This window comes from Peromyscus maniculatus, chromosome 16, assembly GCF_049852395.1.
Source record: "Peromyscus maniculatus bairdii isolate BWxNUB_F1_BW_parent chromosome 16, HU_Pman_BW_mat_3.1, whole genome shotgun sequence".
NCBI classification, from domain to species: domain Eukaryota; kingdom Metazoa; phylum Chordata; class Mammalia; order Rodentia; family Cricetidae; genus Peromyscus; species Peromyscus maniculatus.
In genome coordinates, this window is record NC_134867.1 from 59,438,282 (window position 1) to 59,451,251 (window position 12,970).

Genomic DNA, 12,970 nt, shown 5'->3' on the forward strand with positions numbered 1-12,970 from the left:
TTAATGAAAACAATATTAACTGCAAACACCCTTGGTTAAATCCTGTTCACATTTAAACATAAGGCACCAAGAACAATGTCTGGACCATGTAGAAGAGACAAAACACACTTCATCCCAATTTACAATGGCCCAGTATTATTTTATCCCATGCGTATAACTGCTCCTACCACTGAGAGACTAGAGCAGCAAATAAATGGGAAAGAATTTTTACAACAGAATCTGCATTGCTTTGTAACTTACAAAAGTAGTTCTTGCCAGGCGGCTGTGGCACACACCTTTAATCCCAGCACCCGAGAGGCAGAGGCAGGCGGATCTCTGTGAGTTCGCGGCCGGCCTTGGCTCCAGAGTGAGATCCAGGACAGGCACCAAAACTACACAGAGAAACCCTGTCTCGAAAAACCAAAAGTAGTTCTTACTTTTTGATTAAGATCAGCTCATCATCACAAATTCTCTCCTGTACAACCTCTTCTGCTTGTCCCAACATTGTAGCTTCAAAAGTTTCTTCGCCTTCCAAATTGGCCAGTGTGGACAGAATACTTGCTGTATGAAAGAGTTATAATGATACATATTTTTTTTCATGGTTTCAGTTTAGTGATTTTTCTTATAAGAAAAGCAATGCATTATTTTAAGGTTACAGACAAGCCACTACAACTTAACAAAACTGTCATTTTTGAGATAAAATCAGTTTACTCATTTCCAACAAACTCAGCATTAAACAACTTTTCCAGTTACCTGGGGGGGGGGGGGGGGGAGAATGACTCCATTAGAGCACCACCACAAGGAGGAAAAAACTGAGTACCAATATTACAATTAAAAGACCTTTGACCCAGTCACATGTGTTACTAAGTAGTTTGTCTCAGGCTGGGAGAAGACATACCTCCAGAAGCTTTAGCAATACGCTTGAGGTCTCTTTTTAAAACTCTTCTAACAGCCATGGCACCAGCCTCCACAAAATACTTCAGACACATATCATCTATCCCACCAGTGGTGAGAATTACATTGGCCCCAGTCGCCAGGATTTTCTGAATTCTCTCCTTGGTGATATCTGATTCTCTACAGACAAAATACCAAAATGAACAACTTCAGCATTTTAAATAATGCAGCTGGAACTTTCACTAGTTACACATTTTATTAACTATTCTTTCCCACTAAAACTAGAAGTTCAATCAGTCCAACTTATGTTAATTTCAAAGACTTGAAAATAACACTTGCTCTTTCAACTACAATTTTAGTTCCTAATTAAGGGTGACAAAGTATCAAGACAAGTAAGAAAGATAGAAATCCAGCCCTACATAGAGGGATAACAAAGTGGTTCACGATGGCAGTGGTGGCACATGCCTTTAACCCCAGCACTTTGGAAGCAGAATCAGGTGGATCTCTGTGAGTGGGAGGCCAGCCTGGTCTACAGAGGGAATTCCAGGACAGCTAGAGCTACAGAGAGAAACCCTGTCTCAAAAAACAAACAAATAACAAAACAGTGGTTCAGAGTTGAACCAGCAGAAGTTACATAAGACCAGAGAATGAAGACCCATACAAGAATATGTTAAAGAGCAGATGGTGAAGACGCTTCAATGTCCTGAGCTAAGGCCATGACTGTCAACATTTACTGTTTTCAAATAAGCCTGCAATGTGAATGTGAAAATGACCGAAAAGATGAAGACTTCAGAGACGGAAACCAGAGGTAAGTAATCTGTCAAAGATAGACAGATTGACCCGAAAAGTAAGAGTTTATAAAATTATGTTCCTGTAAGGTACAGCCAAGGACTCCTGAAGCAAAATACAGGTTTTAGGACTAGTTAGGCAATCAGAGTTCATCTGTGGACATTTTTTTCTTTTGTTTTCTCTTTGAAGACAAGGTTTCTCTGTGATTCCCTGGCTGTTCTGGAACTCGCTCTGTAGACTAGGCTGGCCCCAAACACACAGAAATCCCCCTGCCCCTGTCTCCTGGGATTAAAGGCATGTGCCACCACTGCCTGGCTCATTTGTGGACATTTCTAACAAGTCTGAGATGAACCTGCCAGGAGGCAGTAACATGTACCATGAAAATCATAAGCAAATGGAAGGGATTAAAAGTCAACTATTAGAGCCATGTCCCATTCACATAATGGACATACTGGTCAGCGATAGGCCAATTACACAACAGCAATGCCCAAGAGTACAATGGAGGAAAGCATGTCTGCTAAAGTGACGTCACAGCAGCTGCAAGTCAGCACCGCCAGCTGTGTCACACTGCCTTAGCACACAGCATCTCAGGTGAGACCCACAGCAGCCACACCCAGACCCGAACACTTGAGGCAACACTATGCTGCCAATTTTGACCACAATTCCTGGCTTAAATGATCCACCTGTTTCAGACACATAAAGCTAGAACATGCCTGCTTGACTAATCATTATTTTCTATCATGCTTCTTCTACCCAGCACAAATGTTAATTTACAAACATCCTTTCACAGGCAAAACTCTCCCCACATACCTCTGTCTAATTTGGTCCAATTTCTCAGGGTCTGTAATAACCACCTGTACACCAAGCTTCATTTTTGTTTTCTGCAGGCTGAAGTCAAGACAAGCAATTTTTGCATTAACTATTCTCTTGGGCATGCCTGTAAATGAATAAAAGGTCAACTATAACAATGTTAGGGTTCATAAAAGACAGTTATCATTAAAACCATAACAAAAAATTTCATGTTATACAGAAACCAAATGTAGACGGCAAGTAATTACACTAAACCTTAGCAAAGTCTGGTGATCGCAAGGGCACACAATTCTTTCCATCTATACCCACCACAAATTCCTTTTCATTTTTTATTTTAAAGGCAGGTTTTCACTATGTAGACAAGGCTGGCCTAAATTCAGAGACTTGCCTACCCACCACTCCTCAGTGCTGGAATTAAATGCCCCGTTCTACCATGCCCAGCTCCCCATCTCAAAAATTTAAGCCTATTAAGATATATACTATGAAAAACACACAGACAAAAACCTAAACAAAAAAAAGTGACTGAACTGTAGTAGTTTCAATTTCCAAATAACCCTGAACCTTACTTACCCTGAGATCCCACCACACAATTGAGTGCATAGCCATTGATCAGCATGCTTTCTATCTGACTTCTCCCATGGGCTTTTAGAATATTAACAGAATTGACTGGATATCGAGGCTGGCCTTTCATATCTGTGTATTTAACAGCAAGTACAGCATCCACTACCATATTAGAGAAGAAATCACCATTTCTGAGACAACGGTTAAAGACAACAACAGACTTGAATAATTCACCAGAGGAAGAAAGTACTATTCCTACAGTTAAGGTGACTTGTGTACATTTACCTCCACCTGCATTTCACATCACCCTTCGCCATGGCAAGGCTGGAAAGGCAGCAGCAGTTCCAGCCGTTTCTCTCCAACAAGATCAATTTGCATTAGCCTAGCATTTTAAATTTTATCGCATAAAATTGACATTCTGTAAAACCTAGTCTTATTTTTAAGAGTGAAAGGTGGGCCAAATTTCCCTGGAACATTTAAGGATACATTCCAATAATTTTGGAAGACATGGATGTCTTAGCAGCATTGATCAGACAGTCTCTTCCAAGTTCGTCTGTGTTAATAATAAGGTTCTCACTGATATAGCGCACTGCTTCCCTGTTACAGGAAAGAAAAATATAGACACGTCACTCAGAAGTTCTGCATTTTACCACGCTTAACACACTATCAAATGTCACAGGCAGTAGTTTTCTGTTCAGCCATTTCATATAGGGGGAAGACACTGAAAAGTCCTCCCTCTTCAGATCATGGCACCTTTCTTCTATCCCATAAGCATAGCCACTAAAATCTATTAGGAGAAAACGTGGTAGTCAAATGGGAAAAAAGCAGCACACTGGGCTGAGCACTTCAAACAGTACCACCTAATGCTAAAACATGACATTTCCAATTTAAGATTAGTCACAACATTAAGACAGACTACAACCACTACACACAATAACATTTTCTTTGAATGTAATCTTACTTGCAGGCAAGCCGATAGCCACTAATAACTGACGTTGGATGAATTTTCTGTTTGACTAGTTCATCTGCATTTTTCAGAAGTTCTGCTGCAATAATTACCTGTTGATTAAACACTGCTTTAAGTATTCATGGCACAATGTATATACAGAAAAACACTAAAATGACCTAATGTCTTTATTTTTATTGTATTTACTTATTTGTCTTTTCAAGACAGGGTTTCTCTGGCTGTCCTGGCACTCACTTTGCAGACCAGGCTGGTCTCACTCAGAGATCCACTGGCCAATTCCTCCCCACTGCTGGGGTTAAAGGTGTGCAATACTATGCCCAGCTACGGCATGGCATTATTAACCAGCCACAGCAGACACGTTAGTGGCAGCTTGCTGACAATATAAAATGGAGACCACTACAAAGTATTCTGTGCAAATGGCCTGAGCTACAAACACCAGAAAAATGCTAAAACCCCAGCACAACAGAATTTATAGCCATTACATTTAGAGATTGAATGCAACAAAAGCTAAATATCTAACAACTGAAATATTTGCTATTCTGTTTAATTAAATCTTAAAAATCATTTAAAATATTGAACTTTTTCACTGTTTAGGATCATAAGATTCCAGTCTTTTAAGGCCAAATTAAGTCTCTAAATAAATGTCCCCACAATCTGTTTAGCTAGAGTTAACATCATCCTCATTAAACAGTATTATATCAGTATGCTGGATAATTCAAGTGTGTGTTATTAATCATGTTTGCTGACTAGCAATTAGCACTGTATGGTAGCAAATTAACTTCCTCAACCTTCTATTCTGAATTTCCAAGATTTCCTGCCCACATTTAAAATTCAAAAGTATCTATTAAACAACAAACAAAGAAGCCCAAACCTGGTAACACTTTCTTCTTTAAATAAGAAACTCTTTTCAGAGGCAGGCGGATCTCTGTGAGTTCGAGGCCAGCCTGAGCTACAGAGTGAATTCCAGGACAGGCTCCAAAGCTACACAGAGAAACCCTGTGTGTGTGTGTGTGTGTGGGGGGGGGGTGCAGCGGCGGCGGCTCTTTTCTACATGTAAACATCATGGCAAGGGAGTTGAAAATAAGCTCCCAAATTCACGAGACCCCAGTATTTAAAACAAACTTATATTCAACTACCTAAGTTCTTTTCCTACTTAAATTGCACAAACTAGTTATAATGATTAGTTTTCAAATGTTTATGAGACCATAAACACATGACTTATTTCTGACCTAAATTAAAGGATTCTGTCATGGATTCAACTTTAATAAAGTGACTATTCTCTAGCCACTCCCAGGCAGTGCCTCACCACTGAAGTAGTTCCATCTCCAACTTCTTTGTCTTGCAGGTCGGCCAGCTCACAAAGAACTTTAGCAGCAGGATGTTCTACCTCCAGTAACTTCAGGATGGTGGCACCATCATTAGTAATGGTTACATCCTGGGAAATATACACTCAGCTTTAATATATTTAAGTAGAAACAAAGACTTTACAGAGAAAACCATCTTGAGGTTTTTTTTGAAATTATTTTTATCAAGGCAACTAAGAATAGTTAGATATACTTACACCAATATCATCCACCAACATTTTATCCAGGCCAACTGGTCCAAGAGAACTTTTAACAATGTTGGCAATAGAAGCTGCAGCCATAACTGTAGATGGGAAAAAAAAAATCAGAACAATTCACAAACAAGAGACATCCAAGCACCTATGATTTTCTCAAATCTACAAATCTGGGGGGGGGGGAACCCCACCTATTTAAGGGCTAGTGAAGCTTAACTATTTTATTTTGAGTATGTCAAATGTTCCAAAAAGTTTTCGGATAGCCTGGTCTACAGATCGAGTTCCAGGACAGGTGCCAAAGCTACACAGAGAAATCCTGTCTCAAAACAACAACAACAACAACAAAAAACCAACAAAAATCTTCCAAAGAGTAATCCCTGCCACTGTTCATTGCAAAACATCTTAAAATAATTTATTTAAATTTATTTTATGTGCATTGCTGTGAAGGTGTCAGATCTTCTGGAACTAGAGTTACAGATAGTTGTGAGCTGCCATGTGGGTGCTGGGAACTGAACCCGGGCCCCTGGAAGAGTAGCCAGTGTTCTTAACCACTGAGCCATCTCTCCAGCCACGCAGGAAAAATTTTAAGGTACACCTCAGATTTTTTTCCTTCAGACTCTAGCAAGTTTTAATAAGAATAGTAGATAATCCATCTAATTAGTGATTGTATTTCGGGGGAGGGGGAGCTTTAATAAAAAAAATTAGTAAGCATAACCACGATTCGAAGACGTTAAATACTTTTAGAAACAGGCTCGACTACAGCTCACCACGTGTTGATTCCTATTAACGTTAACAACGATAATGGTAGCTAAGTGTCGCTTGCTAACGTTCAATCAGCGATCCGTTAAGTTTTCCTGGGAGCAGCTGTCAACCGCCAAGATCTGGACATCCAAGAACCCGGCCGGCCGGCCAGCCGGAGGGACGCATCGCAGAGACCACCTAAAACCTGCGGGCATTTTCCCGGGAGCAAACGGGACGGAAGGGAAACTACTCTTCTCCGGTCAAGTCAGGGACGCTGCAACCCGGCTAGAACCTGAACAAAGGGGCCGTGGGGCGTGGCAGGCGAGTAGGTCCGGAGCTCGCCTTCCATGTTAACGCAGCTCTCACTCGGGGCGCGGACGCCCACACCCATCCTGCGCGCTTCCCCCCCAAAAAACGTGCTGCGCTCCCGAACGTTCCTCCCTTACACGGAAGGGCGCAACGGCGGCGAGCCGGCCCGCACTGGGCCCGGGCCGCTCCTCGGGGCCACTTCACGGTGCCAAGACGGTGGCCCCGGCCTCCCGACCGCGGCTGGGCCTCGGCCTGCGCCGCCGCGGGCCCGGCCCTCTCCCGTCCTTACCGTTCTGGGAGCGGATCGCCTCCCCGGTGCTGCGGTCCCCGAACACGGACAAAGGACCCTCCATCTTTCGGGAGCCTGGCCGAGCTCGCTAACCCCGCACACTAAACGGTATCTCCGCTCCCGGGCCGGTCAGCGGCCACCACGACAGGGACCACGGCGTGGAGAGGCCCGAGCGGCGCCGCGCGGGCTGCTGGGTAACGCGCCCCGCCCGCGTCCCACTTTCAGCTAGCTGCGAGGCACGCTGGGAAGAAGGGACTGGGAGCGGCGGGGGGGGGGGGGGGGGAGGGCTGAAAACGCCGGAAGTGGAGGGTCCTACGATTTTTTGTCCAATCAGAAGCTGGATAAGAAAGGCGCGAGGGTGGGGAGCCGAAGTCAGGCCTCACGGTGCGCATGCGCGTTTGCACGTTCTAGCGCTTTCTAGGGAAGTGGGTAGGGTTGAGTGGGGGTGGGATGGGGCGGGGGGGCGAAGCAGACGGATCCCCTTGCTAGGTTCAGGTGGGAGCCTGAGCGCCGTTCATCTTTGAGCCCCCGTATTTAGGTGTCCGGGAGCACACGGCGAATCAGCTGAGACTCAGTCCAGGCCCCACGGGGAAACCGTGCATCCCGCACTGCCCTGCCGAGCTCAAGGCGGGTGCGCCCCCGCGTGGTCTGCCGCTCTGCGACCAGGCCCGCCAAAAACCTCGACCTGGCCCCGCCCCTCGCCTCGACGTCCCCGGTGATTGGCGCATTAGACATAACTGACCGCTCGCTCGGCCACTCAGGACTAGCGAGCTTGTTAAGTTCCGGGTCCCCGAGACACCAAGGACCTGCTGGCAGCTGTAGCTTTTCCCTCAGTTAATATGGCTGCGGGCCGCTAGGCCTTCGCTCCGGCAGCGGTGGGCAAGGGCAGGCAGGGCACGGGGAGGCTTTGTCGACGTCCCGCTAGCGATGGCGCTCCAGCCGCGGTTCTGGAAGGGCCTGTCTGTTTGCAGGAACCTGGGTAACTAATCTCGCCCCACTCCGTTGCCCGCGCTCTGTGCACAGTATATGGGAATTTGCAAATCCGGTTTTGCCTGCCCCCCCCCCCCTCCCCGGGTTCCGCGTGGGAAAGTGAGCGCACTGACCGCCCCGGGGTGACCGTAGAACGTTATGGGTCTGTGGTGGTCACCGGTGGGCAGACGGCCCTTTCTCCCCGCTTCTGGGCCTGGCGATGGGAATGGTCAGAGCATGCCCCGCTCGTGCCCGGAACAGTCATTTTAAACATCCGTGGGGTCGTTTTCATTTCCTAGAGCGTGGGCTCGCAGCCCTCTCAACCAGTTCCACGCCCGCGGTTCAGCCCGAAGTGGAGACCAAGGAAAACGAGGCTGTGGCCCCCGAGTTCATCAACCGGAACCCTCGGAATCTGGAGCTCTTAGGTGTAGCCAGGAAAGAACGGGGCTGGGCTACGGTGTGGCCCAGCCGGGAGTTCTGGCACAGGTAATTGAAGTCGGCCTGTGGCTCACTGCCGAGAGCTGTGCATGGCACCTCACACGTCGTTTTCATCATTCCTTGATTGACCGACCCTGCCAGATAAGCCAGTGTCAGGAAGGTGACGTGAGTAGAGCGACCATGGAGCAAGCAACTAATGGTTGTCCTGAAGAAAACTTGTAAAGATAACAAGAGACTATGTATTGACGCCTCTCTGAACAGGTGACATGTCAAAAAGCTGAGATCTAGCCGGGCAGCGGCGGCACATGCCTTTAATCGCAGCGCTTAGGAGGCAGAGGCAGGTGGATTTCTGTGAGTTTGAGGCCAGACTGGTCTGCAGAGTGAGTTCCAGGACAGGTTCCAAAGCTACACAGAGAAACCCTGTCTTGAAAAGGCAAAAGCGGCTGGAGAGATGGCTCAGAGGTTAAGAGCACTGACGGCTCTTCCAGAGGTCCTGAGTTCAATTCAACCACATGGTGGCTCACAACCATCTATAATGAGATCTGGTGCCCTCTTCTGGCCTGTAGTCACATATGCTGTATACATAATAAATTAATAAAATAAATAAATAAATAAAATACTTTTAAAAAAAGAAAAGGCAAAAAGCAAACAAAAAAGCTGAGATCCTAAAGGACAGGAAGACCATCAACCATCTGCCATGAAGGACATTCTGGTAGAGGAGGCTACTAGGCTGGGATTGAGTTTAGTGTCTGTGAGGAACCTCCAGGCGTGTGTACCTGGAGTTTGGTAAATAAAGGGGTGAATGAAGTGTGATGAAAACAGAAAGCTGGGGGCTGGAGAGATGGCTCAGCGGTTAAGAGCACTGGCTGCTCTTCTAAAGGTCCTGAGTTCAATTCCCAGCAACCACATGGTGGCTCACAACCATCTATAATGAGATATGGTGCCCTCTTCTGGCCTGCAGACATACATGCGGGCAGAACACTGTGTACATAATAAATAAATAAATCTTAAAAATGAAAACAGAAAGCTACTTACCGAGTAGTAAGCAGAATTAGGTTATTAGTTTACAGATTAGGGTAAATAATAGAGAATAAAGTCTGGGCCTTAGTTTTTGAGGTGGGGAATAATCGGAAGGACAGTTACAAGACTTTGTAGAAATGAGGTACTTTCTTTAAAAACTTTTGAATTTTATTTGTGGAGGCTGGAGCAATAGCTCGTTGGTTAAAAGGCACTGCGCTTGCAGAGGACCCAGGTTCAGGTCCCAGTACCCACAACTGGCTGTAACTCCAGTCTGTAACAACAGACATGCATGTAGGCAAAACACTCATACACATAAAAATGTAACTGTAATACATGTAGGCAAAACACTCATACACATAAAAATCGATGTTAAACTTCATTTTGGGAGAACTGTGAGGGTTAGACTAGGACCTTCAGCACACAAAGCAAGTGCTCTGCCCCTGCACTACACTCCCCAGCCCCAAGATGGCTGTTTATTGAAAACATTGTATTTAGCAGGAACTATGCTAGCTGCTTTGAGTTTATGTATTTTTTCATTTAGTTATGTAAACTGCATTATGAAACAGGTGTAATAATTTTCTCGACTTTACAGAGACTGGGGAATTCGAACAGAGGGAGATATGATGAGTAAACGCCAGAGCTAGGATTCAGACATGTTTGTATGTGACCTTAGAGCCCGAGCGTTAGGTTATTACCACAGTGCTACAGTATGGAGGTGGAATGTTTCCTCGGTATTTGTTAGAGTGGGATTTTTCTTTTTTCAGTTTATTGTTGGTGTGTGCATACTTGTAGGTCTTTGCATACACCACACACTCCTACATCACATTCTAGCTTGTAAGTCCTAGGGATTGAATGTAGGTGGTCAGTCTTGCCAGGAAGAACCTTGACCCACTGAGCGATCTTTTTTTTTTTTTTTTTAAGATTTATTTATTATGTACACAATGTTCTGCCAGCATGTATGTCTGCAGGCCAGCAGAGGGCACCAGATCTCATTACGGAGCCATTGTGAGCCACCATATGGTTTCTGGGAATTGAACTCAGGACCTTTGGAAGCAGCCAGTGCTCATAACCCCTGAGCCATCCCTCCAGCCCCCACTGATCTATCTTAACAGCCTAGTCACTACACTCTTGAGAAACACCTAGGCATTTATTCACCTGAAGTAATTGAACTTTTTGGTAAATGGATTGTTTGACAATTTTATTTTCTTTTCATCCCATTTAGGTTGCGAGTTATAAAGACTCAGCATCACGTAGAAGCACTGGTTGAGCACCAAAACGGCCAGGTGGTGGTTTCGGCATCTACTCGTGAATGGGCTATTAAAAAACACCTTTACAATACCAGAAACGTGGTGGCTTGTGAGAGCATAGGACGTGTGTTGGCACGGCGCTGCCTAGAAGCAGGAATCAACTTCATGGTCTACCAGCCAACCCCTTGGGAGGCATCCTCAGACTCGGTATTTTTACTTCTATATATTTACCTAAAAGATAAAAATTTGGGGATTGGTGGTGGCACACACCTTTGATCCCAGCACTCGAGAGGCAGAGGCAGGTGGATCATTGAGTTTGAGGCCAGCCTGCTTTACAGAGTGTGAGTTCCAGCATAGCTATGACTACACAGAGAAACCCTGTCTAGAAAAACAAACAAACCAAGAAGATGAAAATTTGGCCTGGTGTGGTAGAAGCAGAGAGAGATGGAGCCTTGAGTTCAGGCCAGGTTTACAAAGCAAGTTCCATCTAGTCAGGGATAGAGTGGGGGTGGGAGTGGAGGGGTGATACAGGTCTGTAATTCCAGCCGTCGAGGGTTTGAGGCAGAGGAATCTCAAGTTCAAGGCTTAAATAACTTAGTAATACCCTGTCTCAAAATTTTAAAAGGAAAAGTGGGGACTGGGGCTATAAGTCAGTGCCTTGTCTGCCATGCTGGATGCCTTGTGTTCCATTCATAGCGCGCGCACACGGTGTACACACACACACACACACGGTACAGAACTGGGGATGCAGCTCTGAGAGCATTGCCTAGCATGGGCAGTCTCTAGCAACATAAAGAGACAACAGAGGACATTGTGTTAGTTCTTGGTATTAGATACACTTACATTATTTTCTGAGGATATTCCACATGTTAGGCCTGTGGCTGGGTACTGTGACAGCACTTGATTTTTGCAAGCCCACAGGAGCTGGTTTCCCACTCTCTGCACAAACTGAGGTCAGTAAGTATTGCAAGTTTAAAACGCTAGATGACAGAGTCCCTGGAGTCTTGGATGTTAGCACTGCACTTCCTATTGTTAACGCTGGAATTGGCCTGTGTAGTTGAAGATGCTGATCACTGATAGCTCTCCACTTCCTTTTTCTTATGTTCCTAAGATCACCAGAGAAAAACGAGTGCAGGCTGGGAGGTCAACAAGATGAATCAATGGTATCTTTGTCTCTTGGAAGGCAAACATGTTTCAGGTTTTCTGAAGGTTAATAGTGTTTTCCTTTTTTTTCCCTCTCTGATCTTCAAACCAGATAAAGTGTTTACAGAATGCCATGACAGAGGGCGGTGTTGTGCTTCAGGAACCTCGAAGAATCTATGAATGAAGTAGAAGCATGAACTGCTTTGAAAGAATAAACATAAGACCATCAGCTACTTGAGCCGTCCAAAGAAAGCATCTGCCTCTGAAAACAGAGAGAAAAGCATTTGGAAGGAAAACCAGACTGAAAGCTTCATGGCAATAATGTAACAGTGGAAAATTTTTTAAAGTGGGCCTCTTCCCACTTCTTTGTGCTTGTGTGGTTTTGTTTTAATCGAGGACTAAACTTGCCCTCTTTCGTGGACATCAGTACTTAAAAGCAGTTACACCCATTTGAAGAGCAAATTAAAACGTTTATAACGAACTCTGAACCCTTGTTGTGTTATTATCTAAGCACCTTGTGACTACAGAGCAAAGGAGAAGTCTCTGTAAAGCACGAGGTATCATGGATGGCTCCTGGCCAGTCATCAGGGAATGAGGGTTGCTTGCTGCCCAGGAGCGGGGCTGGCATTTTGTCTTGTTTTTAATATCAGTGTAACTGTAAGTACTCTGGCAATATGCTGCACACGCCTTGTAGACTTCCTTGGACTCACTTCCTAGCGATTCTAGGCAAATCTTAGAAATGAGTGTGAGGAGCAGCCAACGGGAGGTGGAAGTGATGGGTGGTGAATGTTCATTTGAGAATTCAAATCTGGCTGTAGAAGAAGCTGTATAAACAAATAGTCATACCAGGGGCTGGAGAGGTGGCTCTGTGGTTAGAAGCACTGGCTGCTCTTGCAGAGGAACTGGGTTTGGTTCCCACGACCAGAAGAGTAAGTAGCTCACAGCTGGTACCCAAGTTCTAGGGAATCCAACACCCACTTCTGGCCTCTACAGGTACTGCACACGTGCACATGTATGTGCCTGCAAAATATACATAATAAAGTTACGTATTAAAATCGTCATGCAAGTTAACTTAGGTTGGAGCTCGGGGAGATCATGGCAGCTCTCTGAAAGTTGATATAATGTGAAAAAGACATATAAACAAGGTGACTTTTAGTGCAGTTTCCAAATACTGTGTACCTCAATAGCTTTATTCAGGAGTGGGATATATTACTTCTGAGAATTCATTATTATTTTAGAAAAATGGTAAGCGTATA

General features: G+C 45.0%; 2 protein-coding genes and 2 non-coding genes across 5 annotated transcripts in view; 1 reads left to right on the forward strand and 3 right to left on the reverse strand.

Annotated features, from left to right (window-relative positions):
* Positions 1–7,444, reverse strand: part of Tcp1 (t-complex 1) — a 31,921-nt gene extending 24,477 nt beyond the window's left edge. For both annotated transcript variants that reach the window (XM_076552874.1, XM_006978035.4), the window contains exons 1-9: positions 6,898–7,444; positions 5,562–5,647; positions 5,307–5,435; positions 3,995–4,092; positions 3,520–3,630; positions 3,043–3,224; positions 2,473–2,599; positions 878–1,053; positions 417–540 (exon numbers count right to left, since the gene is read on the reverse strand). In XM_076552874.1, coding sequence (XP_076408989.1) covers positions 417–540; positions 878–1,053; positions 2,473–2,599; positions 3,043–3,224; positions 3,520–3,630; positions 3,995–4,092; positions 5,307–5,435; positions 5,562–5,647; positions 6,898–6,961 — 1,097 coding nt within the window. In that variant the 5' untranslated portion in view covers positions 6,962–7,444. The remainder of the gene's footprint in view (positions 1–416; positions 541–877; positions 1,054–2,472; positions 2,600–3,042; positions 3,225–3,519; positions 3,631–3,994; positions 4,093–5,306; positions 5,436–5,561; positions 5,648–6,897) is intronic.
* Positions 74–201, reverse strand: LOC121823326 (small nucleolar RNA SNORA20). Its single transcript, XR_006064736.1, has one exon. It is a non-coding gene; the product is annotated as a small nucleolar RNA SNORA20 (small nucleolar RNA).
* Positions 3,718–3,854, reverse strand: LOC121823327 (small nucleolar RNA SNORA29). Its single transcript, XR_006064737.2, has one exon. It is a non-coding gene; the product is annotated as a small nucleolar RNA SNORA29 (small nucleolar RNA).
* Positions 7,445–7,741: 297 nt separating the features above from the next.
* Positions 7,742–12,202, forward strand: Mrpl18 (mitochondrial ribosomal protein L18). The gene is made up of 4 exons (XM_006978032.4): positions 7,742–7,876; positions 8,166–8,352; positions 10,547–10,778; positions 11,827–12,202. Exons 1-4 carry the CDS (start codon positions 7,825–7,827, stop codon positions 11,896–11,898), a joined length of 543 nt encoding a protein of 180 aa, XP_006978094.2. The 5' UTR covers positions 7,742–7,824; the 3' UTR covers positions 11,899–12,202.
* Positions 12,203–12,970: the final 768 nt, after the last annotated feature.